The sequence below is a fragment of the Octopus sinensis genome, linkage group LG14, assembly GCF_006345805.1.
Source record: "Octopus sinensis linkage group LG14, ASM634580v1, whole genome shotgun sequence".
NCBI lineage: Eukaryota > Metazoa > Mollusca > Cephalopoda > Octopoda > Octopodidae > Octopus > Octopus sinensis.
This window is the reverse complement of record NC_043010.1, coordinates 58,600,640-58,624,198: the sequence shown is the minus strand read 5'-3', so window position 1 is coordinate 58,624,198 and position 23,559 is coordinate 58,600,640. Positions and strand designations below refer to the sequence as shown.

The window sequence follows — 23,559 nt, the reverse complement described above, 5'->3', positions numbered from 1 at the left end:
GTTCGTTTACAGGGCTTTGAGAAACTGAAGGAGCATTGCAGTAAATGTGTGAATCTGAGAAGGGAATATGTTGAATAAAATCATAATTCACTGATAACTGACCCTTCTGTATGTTTTTTACGCAAAGCCAGGAATATTTCAGCACCCACCTCATACATACATACATACATATATATATATATGCATATTACACACAATCTACTCAGAAGAAATTCAAACTAACCGCATAACAAATTAATGCCTACACACAACACAGCCTAAAACTAACTCTCGTGGCACCTGACTACCGTCTATTTCAGTAGAGTATAGTAGCACTGTGAATGTGTGTGTGCAGCAGACTACAGCAGCAGAAACAACAGCAGCAGTAGTTACAGCCTGAGATCCACATCTCTACTACCACACACGCACACACACAGAGTGACACACCACTAGACACTCCCTCACACACTGTCACACTGATTATGGATGAGACAATGGAGGTAAGTCTACATCTATCTTCTTTCATTTCCCATCTTTCCTCTTTAATATCATGTGAAAATATATAAGAGACAAGAGAAAACCAAAGGGACATTCAGGGAAACACCCTTATATCACTCACAAATATCAGCAAATGTTTTACTCACAACATACAACTTCACTGGGCAAAATACTAACTATTATAATTATTATTAGATTATTTAACAATCCAGTGTCATCTCACAAATATTCTGGTTCTATATTGATAGAGTTTATAATAATTGTTATTGTTTTAGTCTCCTATGTTGTTGGTTAGGTGAAATTAGATGCAAAGTTTGTCTCACTAAATCTCATTTCTCAGGAAATCTCCATTTTGTCTTCACAACATTCCGTCTCTTCTCTTTAGCCAGATTATTTCATTTGTAGATTTCCTGCAGACACTCTAACAATATATCATTATATTCCCAGAAATATTTCTTACTTAATATTTCTCTATTCATTTTATCATATCACAATGTATAAATGATGTTCTAAAAGCATTTATAGAAACGATTTAACGAAGGAGGTCTTCATAATGAATCTATAATCACAGAGTAGCAGATATCGTTCTGATGTCAGACATGGTTGTTTGAGGGATTGTGTGAGCAATTTGTTGTGGAAAATATATTTTAGTGTCAAAGTGAAGACAACAAGACATAGAAATACAAGTGGATCTTTTTTTTCTGTGGTGTGTGTGGATTAGTAATGTTCAAAATAATAATAATATTAATAATAATAGCCATTCGTTAGACACATTGTTGTATATTGTGAATAGCAGCAGACATTTTGCTGTGATACAGAGTCATTTGGTGATTAAATTTCTTGTGGAAATATATATATATATATATATATATATATCTGTGTTTGGTTCTGTCAGTATTTATTGTTTAAGATATTGTACAGTGTATATATTAACATTTCAGCATGAGCAATATGTTGTATATTGTTAATTTAGTTTATAATCACTGGTGTATATATTTTTAAACATGGCTATATAATGATGAGAAATCTTGCTTGTTGAACCTTTTCTTTCTGTTGTTCTTCAATTTCTTATATACACTCGTCATTATCTTTCACTAATTATATATTCGTTTGTGAATCAAAAAGTGTATGTTTGGAGTTATTCTCTATTGAAATTTGTAAATTTGTTGAAGAGTCTGCCGTACAGAATGTATATTTACTGTGTATAATGTTTAGAAGTGAGTGTATACATTAATTCTCCAAAACTATATCTGTGAGACGACTAACTATATAAATACACACACATACATATATAAATATACATATATATATATATATATATATACATACATACACACAGAACATTCTCAATGAATGTGATTCATCTCTCATATAAGTATAATGGTTCATAAGAATTGTTATAAATCTGTATCTGCCAAAACTACACTTGTCTGTTTGTCTGTCTGTCTGTCTTTCTCTCTCTCTCTCTCTCTCTCTCTTTCTCTCCTTCCCTTCTCTCGCTCTTTCTCACATGCACACACACACATTCTTATTTCTATAACATGGAATACAGTATCGTTGTTATATTTCAATATATTTTAGGACCATTTCCAACGGAAGGGACCAAAACACTGAAGCCCAACTCTGTTCTCACCAAAATGGGATGACTTTAAGTTATTAACTTGAAGAAATCCTGTCTTTTAATTTGGATATTGAAGAATTCCTACTTTTGGTAAGGTTTTCTGATTTCTGTAAAAGATTTGTTATATAGAACATTATTGTTCAATACAGTTTTAAATGTATTTAGTTTCTGAAATGAGATCTTAATTTTCCTTTCAAGTCTAGATTAATTAATTATAACTGTTGTTAATATATTATAAATAAATTTATGACACTTTTTTCATCTGTAAGAGAGTAAAAGGGGCCTATTTAAGGGTTAACTTGCACTTATATATGAGTACCTTTACAAAGAAAAGATAGATGCACGGAATAACAGAAAGAGAGAGAGAGAGAGAGAGAGAGAGAGAGAGAGAGAGAGAGAGAGAGAGAAAGAGAGAGAGAGAGAGAGAGAGATAGGTAACCATCATCATCGAATTTTGATGCTGAATGAAAAATGAAAGGATAGCTTGCAATGTCCCTACAGTTAAATATCCGCAGTTCTGTTACTTCATGGAAAAGCTAGTGAGCAGAAAAAGATGACGATATCAACATTTTAAAGAAAATATCCAATGGAGACAAGAAATTTCTGACTATAATATTCCAAGTCTCCAACTCTGAAGCTAAAATAAGGGAGATAATAAAACATTCTACGCACCATAAATGCAGTTACCTCCCGTTACTATTTTGTCTAACTTTACTTTAAGGAAGTATTCAAGACTACTTCGAAAATGTCAGAAATTCTTGTCAAATACCCTATTTCACACTTTCTTTTAACAAACCAAGAATAAATATCCCTTCTCTTGATAGAAGAGAATTTAGGGTACGAAACACTTAAAATAAAGAAACTTTGAACTAAACTTAATGTCCCATAAATATTAACACCTTTCTTTCATATCTCCCATAAAAGTTTTGAAATTTTAAACAATTTCAACAAAAGATTCTTTCCAAAACCTCAAAATTTCAGTGAAATATTTCAATAAAAATATTCTATTTTCTTCTTTAATTTCAGATAAACTCACAAGATATGATTTAACATTCTGTGATGGAAGTAGGCTGTGTGTGGAATACATACTTACTTGCAAATGTCCTCAATCTATTACTACACAGTTGTGTCTGTGTAGATCTGAGCTATCATGTAGAAGAAGAAAGCAGTCCCTTTACTTTTGTTGGGGATATTGCTGCTGACACACAGATGGAAGAAACGGACTCTCTTGTGGGAAATAACTTCATCACATACAACCAAATGCAACAGCAATGGACAGAGAATTCACATTTATTCAATGTCACACAAGATGGTAAATTGTACACGGCTCAAACATTGGATGCTGAGAAACTGTGTACATATGAATCAGAGTGTGTTAGATACATCAAAGTTGCTGTACATAGAAGGAAGACATTTTTGAAAATTATTAAAATTAAAGTAATTATAGAAGACATTAACGATCACAGCCCTGAGTTTCCTCAGACACAACTGAATATTACATATGATGAAGATGATGGAGAAGGAGCCGAAAGATTAATTCCCGAAGCCTTCGACAAAGATGTTGGAATGGAAAACTCAGAAGTTACATACAAATTGAAGAAACAATTTAGTGATCCATTTATATTGTCTGTGAGGAAAACTATCACTGGAGGGGCAAAGATAGGAATTGTTCTTGGAGACAAACTAGACAGAGAAATACAAGATAGTTACAATCTAGAAGTGATAGCTAATGATGGAGGACAACCTTCAAAACAAGGAATTCTACATGTTCATATAAAAATAATTGATGTGAATGATAACTCACCAGTTTTTTCAAAACATATTTACAATATTTCCATCAAAAATACACATCCTAACAACAACCCTATTTTGACATTGTCTGCAAAAGACCCAGATTCTGGCAATAATGGTAAAGTGTCTTATTTTATGAGTTCAAAAACACCAGAACGCACAAGAAGACATTTCAGACTGAACCAACAGACTGGGGAATTATTTGTAGAAAAACCATTAACATCACAAACAAAGAATATTCTCAAGATGTATGTGGAGGCCAAAGATGGTGGGAATCCATCCTTAAATTCCTTTGCCATTGTACGGGTGAATATTCTCAATGAAAAGAACCATCCCCCCAAAATAGGGATCAATTTTGTGTCTGAATTGAAGAAGGACACTGCAGCTATTTACGAAGGAACTAAAGTGGGCAGTTATCTTGCTTATGTGAATGTGGTGGACAATGATTTTGGAGCAAATGGAGAAGTGAGTTGTAAATTAGAACATGATAAAGTTGTCCTCTCACATTTAGGATCAAAGGAATACAAGATTACTCTGAAGAAACCACTTGACAGAGAAAAATTAGACCATTTTAACATGAGAATTGTGTGTGAAGACAATGGAAGCCCTGCTTTGAAGACGGAGAGAAAGATCTCAATCCAAGTAATGGATGTGAATGATGTGCAACCGCAATTTACCAAAGATACATTCCACTTCCTCACCTATGAGAATGGTAAAGCAAACTTTCCTATAGGTTTTATCAATGCCACTGACCCAGACCTGGCAAGTGCTGGTCAATTGACGTTCTCACTGTTGAGTAAAGACAGAAATAACATACCGTTCCAGGTGAGTGATTATGGTTTTATTACCAGCAACATACCATTGGACAGAGAAGAAGAAGACATGTATAAGTTTGAGGTTTTTGTCAAAGACAATGGTAAACCGTCGTTGAATAACACAGCGAATGTTGTTGTTGAGGTTTTAGACAGAAACGACAATAATCCGTATTTCATCTACCCTACAACTGACCCTTTCCATATCAATGTCCACTACCACCCGCAAAGTACCAATGCCATCACTGTGATTAGAGCGTCTGACAGAGACAGTCATTTAAATGCGTTCCTCAAATATGGAATACTTGACGGTAACAATAAACGCTTGTTTACACTCAACTCTTTAACTGGTCAAATGTCTTTCTCGCGTGCACCTCATCTCAATGATGCTGGCTCATACGAACTGGTGCTTGTGGTCAAGGATTCTGGAAGCCCAGTGTTGTCAGCCACAACTACTGTGTCTTTGTCATTAAGGGTCACTAACAAGACATCAGCACCGATGCCGACTGTCCACTTAGAGAAGAACAGAACACTGGACGTACCATTATTGATTATCCTTGTAGTAGCAGCTGTAATAGTAGCTGTGGTGATTGTAGTGTCGATCACACTGTGTATTGTGAAATGTAGCAGTGGTCAGTCTCGCTCTGCCAAGAACACTAGGAAAGGTGTTAATAGGTCAGCTATATGTAACAGAATTGATCAACCATTACCGTGTCAGAGCAGCAGTATTCCTGGTACCCCAGTGAGGTACTCTTCAGAGATGAATAATAGAAACATGCCATTTGTGGAATGTAAGGAAGATTTCTACCCGCAGTATGAGTCTCAGATTGATTGGTCAAACGTGGGTTCCTTGGAAAAGAGTCCACCCAATACAATATTGGTAAGTATAATTTTACAAAAAAACACCTCATTAACACCACCACCACAGCCACTACATCCATTGCATGTCACCTTGGAGAACTATCTACTACTATAGACTTGAGTCGACCAAAGACTTGTGAGTAGATTTGGTTGAAAGAAACTGAGAGAAGCCCCCTTTTATATGTATGTATATATTAATATGTGTGCATCTTTGTGTCTTGATCTGGTGAAACAAATCGCATGAGCCCAGTAGTTAGCAGGATTTATCTGGATTTACCTTCTCTTAGACGACCTGCTAAAGAGCTGAAGGGTTTCATCTGCCCTGGGCTTGTTATGATGTCTGTAAATTATCTCGATGCCATTCCATGAAATGCTAATTAACCCATGATCAAAATTTAGGTGGGTGCTACTACCTGGGGTCAGAGTAGATCTGGTAACAATAGAGGCTAAGAAATAGTCCCACACTTCTCAAAACTGGAACTTCTGAAGAAGGCCCCCTCTAACCGATGTACTTTCAAGACAAGACAAAGGCCTCTAATACATTGGGTCACCATGAAAGCTGTCAGATATATTGTCTGGCATACATTTGAGGTGACATACTTGATTCAATGTTCTGTTAAACTCTTTCTCTCTTTCTTTCTCCATTCCAGTTACCAACAAGAATTAAAAAGTAAAACCACATTTCTGCCAAGGAAAAAAGATATTGTTACACAGACAGACTCTGGAATATTCTGTGAGGATCTTACCATCTTACCATAGTGGAATATTTGATGGACACATTCTTAACAGCACACACTAGAATCACAAACACAGACACACATAAGACTGTAGTAGTACACACACACCTACACACATTACATCAATGCACACACAGAAAGACACATTAACACATTCATACAAATTTTCACCCTATGTGTATACACACACAAACACACTTTATCCCCATGCTAATATCCAGTTTTTCCTATACATTCCCAGCTAGGCTTGAACCCATTCAACTCTATATCACACAATTTGTTGCGTTCCTTTGCTGTCTTCTCTCTAAGGTTCCCATCTCCCTCTGTCTCTCTTGGATTTCCTCTCCCCCAGACTCCTTCCAGTTCCTCCAACGACATCCTTACTCAACTGCAACCATCCATTTACATCTCAGATCTACACAACCACACCCATGTCATTTCTACTAAACACCTAGCCCCTAACTCCCCGTTTCTGTACTACACCTGATATTCCTTTAGCCAGGTTTCCTTTCATCTAATCTCTCTCTTCTTGCTCAATACTCACCAAAATTACACAAGAAAGTGGGGATTACTTGCTTCCTTTCTTACCAACTTCTACATCTGAATGTTCAACATTCAATACCTTTGTCTTATTGCTAAGCAGTACTTGTTTTTTGTAATACAAGACTAACAAGCAATCTACACATCATTTGCAGTGAGATTACTTTTGTTGCCAGCAGGGATAAAAGAACCCTGACCTTCTTTTACTGTAGTTTTCTTCTGGCTACAATGCACTCAGGACACACTCGTCTACAATTGATTGTGCTTCATTCAATTGGTGGGTGTTGAGACACAAAAACCAATGCCCAGCTATCCCCCAAAACCAGTCTCTCACAATATCCCCTACTTAAATGCTGATAAAAATTCTGATAGTCTAATAATTCATCAAAGCATACGATATAGTTATCACAGGCTGTTAGCTGATGATGATGATATATATATATATATATATATATCTATACACACACACAGACACACACACATAAATATATATACATACATATATGTATGTATATATATCTATACACACAAACACACACACATATATATATATAGATATGATAATATATATATTCATATATATCTGTATACAGATATAGTATGTGTGTGTGTGTATAAAGTATAATCTGTCAGAGGGAAGCCAAGAGGTAAAAAGAGAGACAAACCATCAGGCAGGTGACTAAAGACTAGCCACATGCAACCATACATAAATATACATATATAAATATTTACATACAATCAAGTTTTTAAACACAACATATACGTATCCTCTATTGTATATCTAAATACAACAACACACTAACTCGTTTCCCAACACAACCGATAGAGTTACTACACATCACACATCGTTACAATACACCAGCATTACACAACACTCCATTGTTAGACTATAAACCATAGAACTACAAACTGTGTATATTTACACAGCACACAGTCTATACACAGCTCTTATGACACACACACATCACTGCAGTATATGTGTAGAAGCAGTGTGTGTGTGTGTGTGTGTGCAGCAGACTACAGCAGCAGAAACAACAGCAGCAGTAGTTACAGCCTGAGATCCACATCTCTACTACCACACACACACACAGAGTGACACACCACTAGACACTCCCTCACACACTGCCACACTGATTATGGATGAGACAATGGAGGTAAGTCTACATCTATCTTCTTTCATTTCCCATCTTTCCTCTTTAATATCATGTGAAAATATATAAGAGACAAGAGAAAACCAAAGGGACATTCAGAGAAACACCCTTATATCACTCACAAATATCAGCAAATGTTTTACTCACAACATACAACTTCACTGGGCAAAATACTAACTATTATTATTATTATTATTATTAGATTATTTAATAATCCAGTGTCATCTCACAAATATTCTGGTTCTATATTGATAGAGTTTATAATAATTGTTATTGTTTTAGTCTCCTATGTTGTTGGTTCGGTGAAATTAGATGCAAAGTTTGTCTCACTAAATCTCATTTATCACAGGAAATCTCCATTTTGTCTTCACAACATTCCGTCTCTTCTCTTTAGCCAGATTATTTCATTTGTAGATTTCCTGCAGACACTCTAACAATATATCATTATATTCCCAGAAATATTTCTTACTTAATATTTCTCTATTCATTTTATCATATCACAATGTATAAATGATGTTCTAAAAGCATTTATAGAAACGATTTAACGAAGGAGGTCTTCATAATGAATCTATAATCACAGAGTAGCAGATATCGTTCTGATGTCAGACATGGTTGTTTGAGGGATTGTGTGAGCAATTTATTGTGGAAAATATATTTTAGTGTCAAAGTGAAGACAACAAGACATAGAAATACAAGTGGATCTTTTTTTTCTGTGGTGTGTGTGGATTAGTAATGTTCAAAATAATAATAATATTAATAATGATAGCCATTCGTTAGACACATTGTTGTATATTGTGAATAGCAGCAGACATTTTGCTGTGATACAGAGTCATTGGTGATTAAATTTCTTGTGGAAAATATATATATATATATATATATATATATATATATATATATATATATATATCTGTGTTTGGTTCTGTCAGTATTTATTGTTTAAGATATTGTACAGTGTATATATTAACATTTCAGTTGGTGATATACATTGTTAATAATTTAGTTTATAATCACTGGTGTATATATATTTAAACATGGCTATATAATGATGAGAAATCTTGCTTGTTGAACCTTTTCTTTCTGTTGTTCTTCAATTTCTTATATACACTCGTCATTATCTTTCACTAATTATATATTTGTTTGTGAATCACAAACTGTATGTTTAGAGTTATTCTATATTGACATTTGTAAATTTGTTGAATAGTCTTCAGTACAGAATGTATATTTACTGTGTATAGTGTTTAGAAGTGAGTGTATACATTAATTCTCCAAAACTATATCTGTGAGACTACTAACTATATAAATATATACACACCTACATATATAAATATACATATATATATATATATATATATATATATATATATACATACATACACACAGAACATTCTCAATGAATGTGATTCATCTCTCATAGAAGTATAATGGTTCATAAGAATTGTTATAAATCTGTATCTGCTAAAACTACACTTGTCTGTCTGTCTGTCTTTCACTCTCTCTCTCTCTCCCTTCTTGCGTTCTTTCTCACATGCACACACACACACATTCTTATTTCTATAACATGGAATACAGTATTGATGTTATATTTCAATATATTTTAGGGCCATTTCCAACGGAAGGGACCAAAACACTGAAGCCCAACTCTGTTCTCACCAAAATGGGATGACTTTAAGTTATTAACTTGAAGAAATCCTGTCTTTTAATTTGGATGTTGAAGAATTCCTACTTTTGGTAAGGTTTTCTGATTTCTTTAAAGGATTTGTTATATAGAACATTATTGTTCAATACAGTTTTAAATGTATTTAGTTTCTGAAATGAGATCTTAATTTTCCTTTGAAATCTAGATTAATTAATTATAACTGTTGTTAATATATTATAAATAAATTTATGACACTTTTTTCATCTGTAAGAGAGTAAAAGGGGCCTATTTAAGGGTTAACTTGCACTTATATATGAGTACCTTTACAAGGAGACACATAAATGAAAAGATAGACACATGGAATCAGTGAAAGACAGAGGGAGAGAGGGAGAGAGAGAAGAAGAAGGAGAAGCCTGTGGCTACGATCCTTTAGGGATGAAGGTTTTGTTTTAATTAAAAAACTAGCTGTTGTTAATTTGAAGATGTGAATGATTAAGATCCAATAATTTTGATAACATTTATTGTCTGATAAAATTATCTGAGAATTTGAGTGGGTAATTAATAATGAAATAGATAGATAGATAGAATAGATAGATAAATAGTGATATATATATATATATATATATATATGGAGAGAGAGAGCGAGAGAGAGATAGGTAACCATCATCACCGAATTTTGATGCTGAATGAAGAATGAAAGGATAGCTTGCAATGTCCCTACGGTTAAATATCCGCAGTTCTGTTACTTCATGGAAAAGCTAGTGAGCAGAAAAAGATGACGATATCAACATTTTAAAGAAAATATCCAATGGAGACAAGAAATTTCTGACTATAATATTCCAAGTCTCCAACTCTGAAGCTAAAATAAGGGAGATAATAAAACATTCTACGCACCATAAATGCAGTTACCTCCCGTTACTATTTTGTCTAACTTTACTTTAAGGAAGTATTCAAGACTACTTCGAAAATGTCAGAAATTCTTGTCAAATACCCTATTTCCACTTTCTTTTAACAAACCAAGAATAAATATCCCTTCTCTTCATAGATGAGAATTTAGGGTAAAAACACTTAAATTCGGGAAACTTTGAACTAAACTTAATGTCCCATAAATATTAACACCTTTCTTTCAAGTCTCCCATAATAGTTTTGAAATTTTAAACAATTTCGACGGAAGATTCTTTCCAAAACCTCAAAATTTCAGTGAAATTTTTCAATAAAAATATTCTATTTTCTTCTGTAATTTCAGATAAGCTCACGAGATATGATTTAACATTCTGTGATGGAAGTAGGCTGTGTGTGGAATACATACTTACTTGCAAATGTCCTCAATCTATTACTACACAGTTGTGTCTGTGTAGATCTGAGCTATCATGTAGAAGAAGAAAGCAGTCCCTTTACTTTTGTTGGGGATATTGCTGCTGACACACAGATGGAAGAAACGGACTCTCTTGTGGGAAATAACTTCATCACATACAACCAAATGCAACAGCAATGGACAGAGAATTCACATTTATTCAATGTCACACAAGATGGTAAATTGTACACGGCTCAAACATTGGATGCTGAGAAACTGTGTACATACGAATCAGAATGTGTTAGATACATCAAAGTTGCTGTACATAGAAGGAAGACATTTTTGAAAGTTATTAAAATTAAAGTAATTATAGAAGACATTAATGATCACAGCCCTGAGTTTCCTCAAAAAGAAATAAATATGACATTTGATGAGCGTGATGGAGAAGGTGCTGAAGAATTAATTCCAGATGCCTTTGACAAAGATGTTGGAATGGAAAACTCTGAAATTACATATAAATTAAAGAAACAATTTAGCGATCCATTTATATTGTCTGTGAGGAAAACTATCACTGGAGGGGCAAAGATAGGAATTATTCTTGGAGACAAACTAGACAGAGAAATACAAGATAGTTACAATCTAGAAGTGATAGCTAATGATGGAGGACAACCTTCGAAACAAGGAATTTTACATGTTCATATAAAAATAATTGATGTGAATGATAACTCACCAGTTTTTTCACAACATATTTACAATATTTCCATCAAAAATACACATCCTAACAACAACCCTATTTTGACATTGTCTGCAAAAGACCCAGATTCTGGCAATAATGGTAAAGTGTCTTATTTTTTTAGTTCAAAAACACCAGAACGCACAAGACAGTATTTCAGACTGAACCAACAAACTGGGGAATTATTTGTAGAAAAACCATTAACATCACAAACAAAGAATATTCTCAAGATGTATGTGGAGGCGAAAGATGGTGGGAATCCTTCTTTAAATTCCTTTGCCATTGTACGGGTGAATATTCTCAATGAAAAGAACCATCCCCCCAAAATAGGGATCAATTTTGTGTCTGAATTGAAGAAGGACACTGCAGCTATTTATGAAGGAACTAAAGTGGGCAGTTATCTAGCTTATGTGAATGTGGTGGACAATGATTTGGAGCAAATGGAGAAGTGAGTTGTAAATTAGAACATGATAAAGTTGTCCTCTCACATTTAGGATCAAAGGAATACAAGATTACTCTGAAGAAACCACTTGACAGAGAAACATTAGACCATTTTAACATGAGAATTGTGTGTGAAGACAATGGAAGCCCTGCTTTAAAGATGGAGAGAAAGATCTCAATCCAAGTAATGGATGTGAATGATGTGCAACCGCAATTTACCAAAGATACATTCCACTTCCTCACCTATGAGAATGGTAAAGCAAACTTTCCTATAGGTTTTATCAATGCCACTGACCCAGACCTGGCAAGTGCTGGTCAACTGACGTTCTCACTGTTGAGTAAAGACAGAAATAACATACCGTTCCAGGTGAGTGATTATGGTTTTATTACCAGCAACATACCATTGGACAGAGAAGAAGAAGACATGTATAAGTTTGAGGTTTTTGTCAAAGACAATGGTAAACCGTCGTTGAATAACACAGCGAATGTTGTTGTTGAGGTTTTAGACAGAAACGACAATAATCCGTATTTCATCTACCCTACAACTGACCCTTTCCATATCAATGTCCACTACCACCCGCAAAGTACCAATGCCATCACTGTGATTAGAGCGTCTGACAGCGACAGTCATTTAAATGCGTTCCTCAAATATGGAATACTTGACGGTAACAATAAACGCTTGTTTACACTCAACTCTTTAACTGGTCAAATGTCTTTCTCGCGTGCACCTCATCTCAATGATGCTGGCTCATACGAACTGGTGCTTGTGGTCAAGGATTCTGGAAGCCCAGTGTTGTCAGCCACAACTACTGTGTCTTTGTCATTAAGGGTCACTAACAAGACATCAGCACCGATGCCGACTGTCCACTTAGAGAAGAACAGAACACTGGACGTACCATTATTGATTATCCTTGTAGTAGCAGCTGTAATAGTAGCTGTGGTGATTGTAGTGTCGATCACACTGTGTATTGTGAAATGTAGCAGTGGTCAGTCTCGCTCTGCCAAGAACGCTAGGAAAGGTGTTAATAGGTCAGCTATATGTAACAGAATTGATCAACCTTTACCGTGTCAGAGCAGCAGTATTCCTGGTACCCCAGTGAGGTACTCTTCAGAGATGAATAATAGAAACATGCCATTTGTGGAATGTAAGGAAGATTTCTACCCGCAGTATGAGTCTCAGATTGATTGGTCAAACGTGGGTACCCTGGAGAAGAGTCCACCCAATACAATATTGGTAAGTATAAGTTTACAAAAAAAGCCTCTCCCCATTGCTAACTCCACTGCATGTCACCTTTGGGAAATATCTTCTACTATACTGGTTGGCATCAGGAAGGGCATCCATCTGTGGAAACTCTGCCAGATCAAGACTGGAGCCCTGTGCAGCCATCTGGTTGCCAGCCCTCTGTGAAAACTGTCCAACCCATGCTAGCATGGAAAATGGACGTTAAACGATGATGATATAGACTTGAGTTGGTCAAAGCCTTGTGAGAGGATTTGGTTGATAGAAACTGAAAAATCACCTTCTATATATATGTATATATATTAGGTTCACAACTAAGTTCCCGCTGTCTTTTTAAATTAAATCTTATTAAAAGGTTTAAAATAGAATAACAACTAATTAATCAATAATGTATTCATCCTTGTTGTTTAAAACTTCTTCCCAACTTTTAACAAGATTTCCAATACCTTGTTGGTAGAAATCACCTGACTTCGACTCGAAAAATTGATCCAACCATGCTCTCAATTCTGCATCAATATTGAATAAAACTCCATGCATAGCATTTGAAAGAGATCGAAAGAGGTGGAAATCCGTTGGTGCCAAATAGGGAGAGTACAGCGGGTGTGGCAGCACTTCCCAGTCATGCGTTGGAATGGCTTCCTTGATCATATTGGTGATACGAGGGCGGGAGTTGCTGTGCAGCAGAAGAACTCCATGCTAAACATTAGGTTTTTTCCTCTTGAATAGCCATGTTGATTTGTTCCATCTGTTGAACATAGAGTTCCACATTGACCGTTTGGTTCCATTCAAGCATTTCGTAATGGACAATCCCTTCCGAGTCCCACCATACGCACAACATCGTTTTACATGGATGCAGATCTTGTTTCATGTGCAGTGTCACTCTACTGGGGCTAAGCCATTCCTTATGCTGCTTCATATTGATGTACAGACATCAATTTCCATCACCAGTAACGATTCGGTAAAGAAATCATTGCTTGTGTCCATGAGTTGAGCGGTGACATGCAAGCAACACAGCAGAGATTGTGGCTCATTGATTTCTGTTGTTGTCACTTAAAGCATGCGGAACCTATGCTCAATAATTTTTTAACCTTTCCCATCGAGTGAAGATGCGTCTCTATAGCAGTGTAGGAGCATTCCATTTTCTCTGCCAGCTCCCTTGTTGTTTGATGAGAATTTTCATGCCAAGGTTGGTTTAATCGGTCTTCATTGAACTCAACTGGATGGCCAGAACAAAGTGCATCTTTAAAGTCAAAATTTCCATTTTTGAACTTGGCATACCAGTCATGAGTAGTGCTTTCAGCTATGGTACCCACTCCATACACAGCACAAATGTCACGAGCAGCTTTTGCTGCCTTAGAACCTTGATTAAAATCAAAAAGAAGGAGGAGTTGAAAAAGCTTGTTTTTCTTAAATTGATGTTCTATTTTAAGGATATGAAAATAAACAAAAAATAACTAAAATTAACTAGAAAAAAAAACAATAGATTCCAAAGTGATTCAAAAACAGAAATCTCGGAAAAAAATAGATTCCAAAATAAAAAAAAACGCGGGAACTGATTTGCCAACCCAGTATATATTAATGAGTGTGTATCTTTGTGTCTTGATCTGGTGAAACAAATCGCATGAGCCCAGTACTTAGCAGGATTTATCTGGATTTACCTTCTCTTAGACGACCTGCTAAAGAGTTGAAGGGTTTCATCTGCCCTGGGCTTGTTATGATGTCTGTAAATTATCTCGATGCCATTCCATGAAATGCTAATTAACCCATGACCATGAGTTAGGTGGGTGCTACTACCTGGGGTCAAAGTAGATCTGGTAGCAATAGAGGCTAAGAAATAGTCCCACACTTCTCAAAACTGGAACTTCTGAAGAAGGCCCCCTCCAACCGATGCACTTTAAAGGCCTCTAATATATTGGGTCACCATGATAGCTGTCAGATATATTGTCTGGCATACATTTGAGGTGACATACTTGATTCAATGTTCTGTTAAACTCTTTCTCTCTTTCTTTCTCCATTCCAGTTACCAACAAGAATTAAAAAATAAAACCACATTTCTGCCAAGGAAAAAAGATATTGTTACACAGACAGACTCTGGAATATTCTGTGAGGATCTTACCATCTTACCATAGTGGAATATTTGATGGACACATTCTTAACAACACACACACAAACACACACACTAGAATCACAAACACGGACACACATAAGATTGTAGTTGTACACACACACCTACACACATTACATCAATGCACACACAGAAAGACACATTAACACATTCATACAAATTTTCACCCTATGTGTATACACAAACACACTTTATCCCCGTGCTAATATCCATTTTTTCCTATACATTCCCAGCTAGGCTTGAACCCATTCAACTCTATATCACACAATTTGTTGCATTCCTTTGCTGTCTTCTCTCTAAGGTTCCCATCTCCCTCTGTCTCTCTTGGATTTCCTCTCCCTGAGACTCCTTCCAGTTCCTCCAACGACATCCTTACTCAACTGCAACCATCCATTTACATCTCAGATCTACACAACCACACCCATGTCATTTCTACCAAACACCTAGCCCCTACCTCCCCGTTTCTGTACTACACCTGATATTCCTTTAGCCAGGTTTCCTTTCATCTAATCTCTCTCTTCTTGCTCAATACTCACCAAAATTACACAAGAAAGTGGGCATTACTTGCTTCCTTTCTTACCAAATTCTACATCTGAATGTTTAACATTCAATACCTTTGTCTTATTGCTAAGCAGTACTTTTTTTTGTAATACAAGACTAACAAGCAATCTACACATCATTTGCAGTGAGATTACTTTTGTTGCCAGCAGGGTTAAAAGAGACCTGACCTTCTTTTACTGTAGTTTTCTTCTGGCTACAATGTACTCAGGATACACTCGTCTACTATTGATTGTGCTTCATTCAATTGGTGGGTGTTGAGACACAAAAACCAATGCCCAGCTATCCCCCAAAACCAGTCTCTCACAATATCCCCTACTTAAATGCTGATAAATATTCTGATAGTCTAATAATTCATCAAAGCATATGAAATAGTTATCACCTGGCTGTTAGCTGATGATGATGATGATATATATATATATATATATATAAAAACACACATATATATATATATATATACATATATGATAATGTATATATTTATATATATCTGTATACAGATATAATATATATATAGAAATATATGTATATACACACATACACATTGTAGATATACTCACATATACACAGATATAATATATATATAAATATATTTATATAAAAATGTATACAGATATAATAAGTGTGCGTGTGTGTGTGTGTATAAAGTATAATCTGTCAGAGGGCAGCCAAGAGGTAAAAAGAGAGACAAACCATCAGGCAGGTGACTAAAGACTAGCCACATGCAACCATACATAAATATACATATATAAATATTTACATACAATCATGTTTTTAAACACACGATAAACGTATCCTCTATTGTATATCTATATACAACAACACACTAACTTGTGTCCCAACACAACCGATAGAGTTACTACACATCACACATCGTTACAACACTCCATTGTTAGACTATAAACCATAGAACTACAAACTGTGTATATTTACACAGCACACAGTCTATACACAGCTCTTATGACACACACACACATCACTGCAGTATATGTGTAGAAGCAGTGTGTGTGTGTGTGTGTGTGTGTGTGTGTGTGCAGCAGACTACAGCAGCAGAAACAACAGCAGCAGTAGTTACAGCCTGAGATCCACATCTCTACTACCACACACACACACACACAGAGTGACACACCACTAGACACTCCCTCACACACTGCCACACTGATTATGGATGAGACAATGGAGGTAAGTCTACATCTATCTTCTTTCATTTCCCATCTTTCCTCTTTAATATCATGTGAAAATATATAAGAGACAAGAGAAAACCAAAGGGACATTCAGAGAAACACCCTTATATCACTCACAAATATCAGCAGAGGTTTTACTCACAAAATACAACTTCACTGGGCAAAATACTAACTATTATTATTATTATTATTATTAGATTATTTAATAATCCAGTGTCATCTCACAAATATTCTGGTTCTATATTGATAGAGTTTATAATAATTGTTATTGTTTTAGTCTCCTATGTTGTTGGTTAGGTGAAATTAGATGCAAAGTTTGTCTCACTAAATCTCATTTCTCACAGGAAATCTCCATTTTGTCTTCACAACATTCCGTCTCTTCTCTTTAGCCAGATTATTTCATTTGTAGATTTCCTGCAGACACTCTAACAACATATCATTATATTCCCAGAAATATTTCTTACTTAATATTTCTCTATTCATTTTGTCATATCACAATGTATAAATGATGTTCTAAAAGCATTTATAGAAACGATTTAACGAAGGAGGTCTTCATAATGAATCTATAATCACAGAGTAGCAGATATCGTTCTGATGTCAGACATGGTTGTCTGAGGGATTGTGTGAGCAATTTGTTGTGGAAAATATATTTTAGTGTCAAAGTGAAGACAACAAGACATAGAAATACAAGTGGATCTTTTTTTTCTGTGGTGTGTGTGGATTAGTAATATTGAAAATAATAATAATAATATTAATAATGATAGCCATTTCTTGGACACATTGTTGTATAGTGTCAATAGCAGCAGACATTTTGCTGTGATGGAGTGTTATTTACTGATTAAATTTCTTATATAAATATACACATATATCTGTGTTTCGTTTTTGTTTGTATATATAGTTTAAGATATTGTACAGTGTATATATTAAAATTTCAGCATGAGCAATATGTTGTATATTGTTAATTTTGTGTATAATCACTGGTGTATATATTTTTAAACATGGCTATATAATGATGAGAAATCTTGCTTGTTGAAGCCTTTTCTTTCTGTTGTTCTTCAATTTCTTATATACACTCGTCATTATCTTTCACTAATTATATATTTGTTAGTGAATCACAAACTGTATGTTTGGAGTTATTCTCTTTTGAAATTTGTAAATTTGTTGAATAGTCTGCCGTACAGAATGTATATTTACTGTGTATAGTGTTTAGAAGTGAGTGTATACATTAATTCTCCAAAACTATATCTGTGAGACTACTAACTATATAAATACACACACACCTACATATATAATATATATATATACATATATATATATATATATATTATATATATATATATATATATATATATATATATATATATATATATATATATATATATGTACATATTACATACATACACACAGAACATTCTCAATGAATGTGATTCATCTCTCATATAAGTATAATGGTTCATAAAAATTGTTATAAATCTGTATCTGCCAAAACTACACTTGTCTGTCTGTCTGTCTGTCTTTCACTCTCTCTCTCTCACTTCCTTCTCTCTCTCTCTCTCTCTCTCCCTTCTCGCGCTCTTTCTCACATGCACACACACACACATTCTTCTTTCTATAACATGGAATACAGTATTGTTGTTATATTTCAATATATTTTAGGACCATTTCCAACGGAAGGGACCAAAACACTGAAGCCCAACTCTGTTCTCACCAAAATGGGATGACTTTAAGTTATTAACTTGAAGAAATCCTGTCTTTTAATTTGGATATTGAAGAATTCCTACTTTTGGTAAGGTTTTCTGATTTCTGTAAAGGATTTGTTATCCAAACATTATTGTTCAATACAGTTTTAAATGTATTTATTTTCTGAAATGAAATCTTAATTTTCCTTTGAAGTCTAGATTAATTAATTTTAACAGTTGTTAATATATAATCACATATTTCATATATTCTACTCATAAACAATGTGATATTCAGTCATATCTCACATAATATTATTCTATCTCACATTATTGTATGTAATGTAGGCATCTGCTTTCTCTCTGCGTCTCTGTTCAAAATAAATTTATGACATTTTTTTCATCTGTAAGAGAGTAAAAGGGTCCCATTTAAGGGTTAACTTGCAATTATATATGAGTACCTTTAAAAGGAGACACATAAATGAAAAGATGGATGCACGGAATAACAGAAAGAGAGAAAGAGACAGAGAGAGAGAGAGAGAGAGAGAGAAAAGAAGAAGGAGAAGCCTGTTGCTATGATCATTTAGGGATGAAGGTTTTGTTTTAATTAAAAAACAGTGGCTGATGTTATGTTGAAGATGTTGATGTTTAGGATCCAGTAATTTTGATTATGTTGATTGTCTGATAAAATCATCTGAGATTTGAGTAGGTAATTAATAATGAATGAGATAGATAGATAGATAGACAGAGACACAAACAGATATAATATACATACATACATACATATATATATATACAGAGAGAGAGAGAAAGAGGAGAAAGAGACTGAAATAGAGATAGAGGGATAGATATAATCTTTATCTTCACAGAATTCTGATGTTGAATGAAAAGTGAAATAAAACAGGTATTAATGCATCAAAAGGAAAAGAACAATCGTTTTGTCAATTCCAGGAATGACTGCTTAGTAAAAACGAGATGAAGATATCTCTATTTTTAAGATAATATGCAACTGTGACGAGAATGTTCAGACCATTCCATAATCTGTGCCTATAAAATATCCTCACGTAGTCGCCCCATTGCATTCCTAACACAAGGGAGACAATTAAACATTGTCGGCTCCATAGATGCAGTTACCTCCCGTACCTATTTTGGTTAGATTCAAAATTGCAGGGAATTTTGGAGACAACTTCGAAGATGTCATAAATTCTAATCAAATACTCTACTTCCACTTTCTTCATGGATATATATCTTTGGATTTATATCCAACTTTTCAAGCATGTAACATTTTATTTTTTATAAGTAAAATTAACTATCTGTAATATCCACAAAATGTTCCCTTGAGAGAAAAGAATTTAGGGAACAAAATACTGAAATTATTGAAACTTTGAACTACAAAGAAAGATATCATAAAAGTTAACTCCTTTCTCTTCTGCTGACCATAATAGTTTTGAAATTTTCTTCAATTTCATCAAAAGATTCTTTCTAAAACTTCTAATTTACAGTGAAATGCTATGACATACACTAAGACATGTCATAAATGTTCACTCCTTTCTTTCGACTTTACTATAATTCACATGAAATTTTAAACAATTTCAACAAATGATTCTTTCCAAAACCTCAAACTTTCAGTGAAATATTTCAATAAAAATTTTCTATTTTCTTCTATAATTTCAGATAAACTCACGAGATATGATTTAACATTCTGTGATGGAAGTAGGCTGTGTGTGGAATACATACTTACTTGCAAATGTCCTCAATCTATTACTACACAGTTGTGTCTGTGTAGATCTGAGCTATCATGTAGAAGAAGAAAGCAGTCCCTTTACTTTTGTTGGGGATATTGCTGCTGACACACAGATGGAAGAAACGGACTCTCTTGTGGGAAATAACTTCATCACATACAACCAAATACAGAGACAAAGAACAGGAAATTCACATTTGTTTAATGTCACACAAGATGGTAAATTGTACACGGCTCAAACATTGGATGCAGAGAAACTGTGTACATATGAATCAGATTGTGTTAGATATATCAAAGTTGCTGTACGTAGAAGGAAGACATTTTTGAAAGTTATTAAAATTAAAGTAATTATAGAAGACATTAATGATCACAGCCCTGAGTTTCCTCAACCAGATGTAGAAATTATATTTAATGAGGAAGATCGTGAAGGAGCCGAAAGATTAATTCCAGATGCCATTGATAGAGATGTTGGAATGGAAAATTCAGAAGTTACATACAAATTGAAGAAACAATTTAGTGATCCATTTATATTGTCTGTGAAGAAAACTATAACCGGAAGAGCAAAGATAGGAATTATTCTTGGAGACAAACTAGACAGAGAAATCAAAGATAGTTACAATCTAGAAGTGATAGCTAATGATGGAGGGCAACCTTCAAAACAAGGAATTCTACATGTTCATATAAAAATAATTGATGTGAATGATAACTCACCAGTTTTTTCAAAACATATTTACAATATTTCCATCAAAAATACACATCCTAACAACAACCCTATTTTGACATTGTCTGCAAAAGACCCAGATTCTGGCAATAATGGTAAAGTGTCTTATTTTTTTAGTCCGGAAACACCAGAACGTACAAGAAGACATTTCAGACTAAACAAACAAACTGGAGAATTATTTGTAGAAAAACCATTAACATCACAAACAAAGAATATTCTCAAGATGTATGTGGAGGCGAAAGATGGAGGGAATCCTTCTTTAAATTCCTTTGCCATTGTACGGATGAATATTCTCAATGAAAAGAACCATCCTCCTGAAATTGATATAAATTTTGTGTCTGAATTGAAGAAGGGCACTGCAGCTATTTACGAAGGGACAAAAGTGGGCAGTTATCTAGCTTATGTGAATGTGGTGGACAATGATTTTGGAGCAAATGGAGAAGTGAGTTGTAAATTAGAACATGATACAGTTGTCCTCTCACATTTAGGATCAAAGGAATACAAGATTACTCTGAAGAAATCCCTTGACAGAGAAAAATTAGACCATTTTAACATGAGAATTGTGTGTGAAGACAATGGAAGCCCTGCTTTAAAGACGGAGAGAAAGATCTCAATCCAAGTAATGGATGTGAATGATGTGCAACCGCAATTTACCAAAGATACATTCCACTTCCTCACCTATGAGAATGGTAAAGCAAACTTTCCTATAGGTTTTATCAATGCCACTGACCCAGACCTGGCAAGTGCTGGTCAACTGACGTTCTCACTGTTGAGTAAAGACAGAAATAACATACCGTTCCAGGTGAGTGATTATGGTTTTATTACCAGCAACATACCATTGGACAGAGAAGAAGAAGACATGTATAAGTTTGAGGTTTTCGTCAAAGACAATGGTAAACCGTCGTTGAATAACACAGCGAATGTTGTTGTTGAGGTTTTAGACAGAAACGACAATAATCCGTATTTCATCTACCCTACAACTGACCCTTTCCATATCAATGTCCACTACCACCCGCAAAGTACCAATGCCATCACTGTGATTAGAGCGTCTGACAGAGACAGTCATTTAAATGCGTTCCTCAAATATGGAATACTTGACGGTAACAATAAACGCTTGTTTACACTCAACTCTTTAACTGGTCAAATGTCTTTCTCGCGTGCACCTCATCTCAACGATGCTGGCTCATACGAACTGGTGCTTGTGGTCAAGGATTCTGGAAGCCCAGTGTTGTCAGCCACAACTACTGTGTCTTTGTCATTAAGGGTCACTAACAAGACATCAGCACCGATGCCGACTGTCCACTTAGAGAAGAACAGAACACTGGACGTACCATTATTGATTATCCTTGTAGTAGCAGCTGTAATAGTAGCTGTGGTGATTGTAGTGTCGATCACACTGTGTATTGTGAAATGTAGCAGTGGTCAGTCTCGCTCTGCCAAGAGCACTAGGAAAGGTGTTAATAGGTCAGCTATATGTAACAGAATTGATCAACCTTTACCGTGTCAGAGCAGCAGTATTCCTGGTACCCCAGTGAGGTACTCTTCAGAGATGAATAATAGAAACATGCCATTTGTGGAATGTAAGGAAGATTTCTACCCGCAGTATGAGTCTCAGATTGATTGGTCAAACGTGGGTACCCTAGAGAAGAGTCCACCCAATACTATATTGGTAAGTATAAGTTTACTAATCACCACCCCAACTGCCATCACCACCACTACTGCCATCATCATCGTTATCACTTCCACAACCACCCCCAATATCATGTCAATGCCTTTCAGCTTGCCATATACTCGGCAGAGCCCAACAACGCACCACAATATATATTTTGACCCCTAATGTATCCTAGCTTGCTTATAGACTTGAAGTGGATATATGTCTATCTGTAATCAGTTAATTGGAGTTGGAGGGATACTGCTAATTACTTTTATAGATTGATTGAGTATCTTTAGTATTGATTAAGTTTTGAACTTCTTCTGATTCCTAATGACACGAGTAGAATATGAGGGATGGAATTAATGATGCTGGGGTGGAAGTATTGTGTTCAGCATGAAAACGGGTGGCTGTGATGGATTATAGACAGGGAAGTACTGTGACTGTTATCTGAGTGGAGCAGAGGATATTGTTGTAGGGGTAGGAAATACAGTGAGAAGATACAGTGTGTGTGTGTGTGTGTGTGGTTGTTAGGTGTTGTGAATTTCCATGAATAATGTAAATTGGAT

At 35.0% G+C, this 23,559-nt stretch overlaps 2 protein-coding genes across 2 annotated transcripts in view; both read left to right on the top strand.

Moving 5' to 3' along the window:
* Window positions 1-2,086: 2,086 nt before the first annotated feature.
* LOC115218781 (cadherin-23-like) overlaps window positions 2,087-23,559 on the top strand; it is a 43,347-nt gene continuing 21,874 nt past the window's right edge. The window contains exons 1-6 of the mRNA XM_036509388.1: window positions 2,087-2,188; window positions 3,125-5,581; window positions 6,213-6,232; window positions 10,971-12,049; window positions 12,148-13,328; window positions 20,576-23,008. Of these exons, the coding sequence (XP_036365281.1) occupies window positions 3,158-5,581; window positions 6,213-6,232; window positions 10,971-12,049; window positions 12,148-13,328; window positions 20,576-23,008 (7,137 nt within the window). The 5' untranslated portion in view covers window positions 2,087-2,188; window positions 3,125-3,157. The remainder of the gene's footprint in view (window positions 2,189-3,124; window positions 5,582-6,212; window positions 6,233-10,970; window positions 12,050-12,147; window positions 13,329-20,575; window positions 23,009-23,559) is intronic.
* LOC118766019 (protocadherin gamma-C4-like) lies at window positions 7,602-19,400 on the top strand. Its single transcript, XM_036509091.1, has 6 exons — window positions 7,602-7,993; window positions 9,589-9,718; window positions 10,873-11,943; window positions 13,886-13,895; window positions 16,641-16,649; window positions 19,391-19,400. Coding segments are annotated over exons 3-6 (1,059 nt in total). The 5' UTR covers window positions 7,602-7,993; window positions 9,589-9,718; window positions 10,873-10,905; the 3' UTR covers window positions 19,393-19,400.

What these genes read in the sequence shown, in the direction of transcription:
- LOC118766019 (XM_036509091.1), top strand. Translation starts at nt 10,906, where the DNA reads ATGGAAGTAGGCTGTGTGTGGAATACATACTTACTTGCAAATGTCCTC.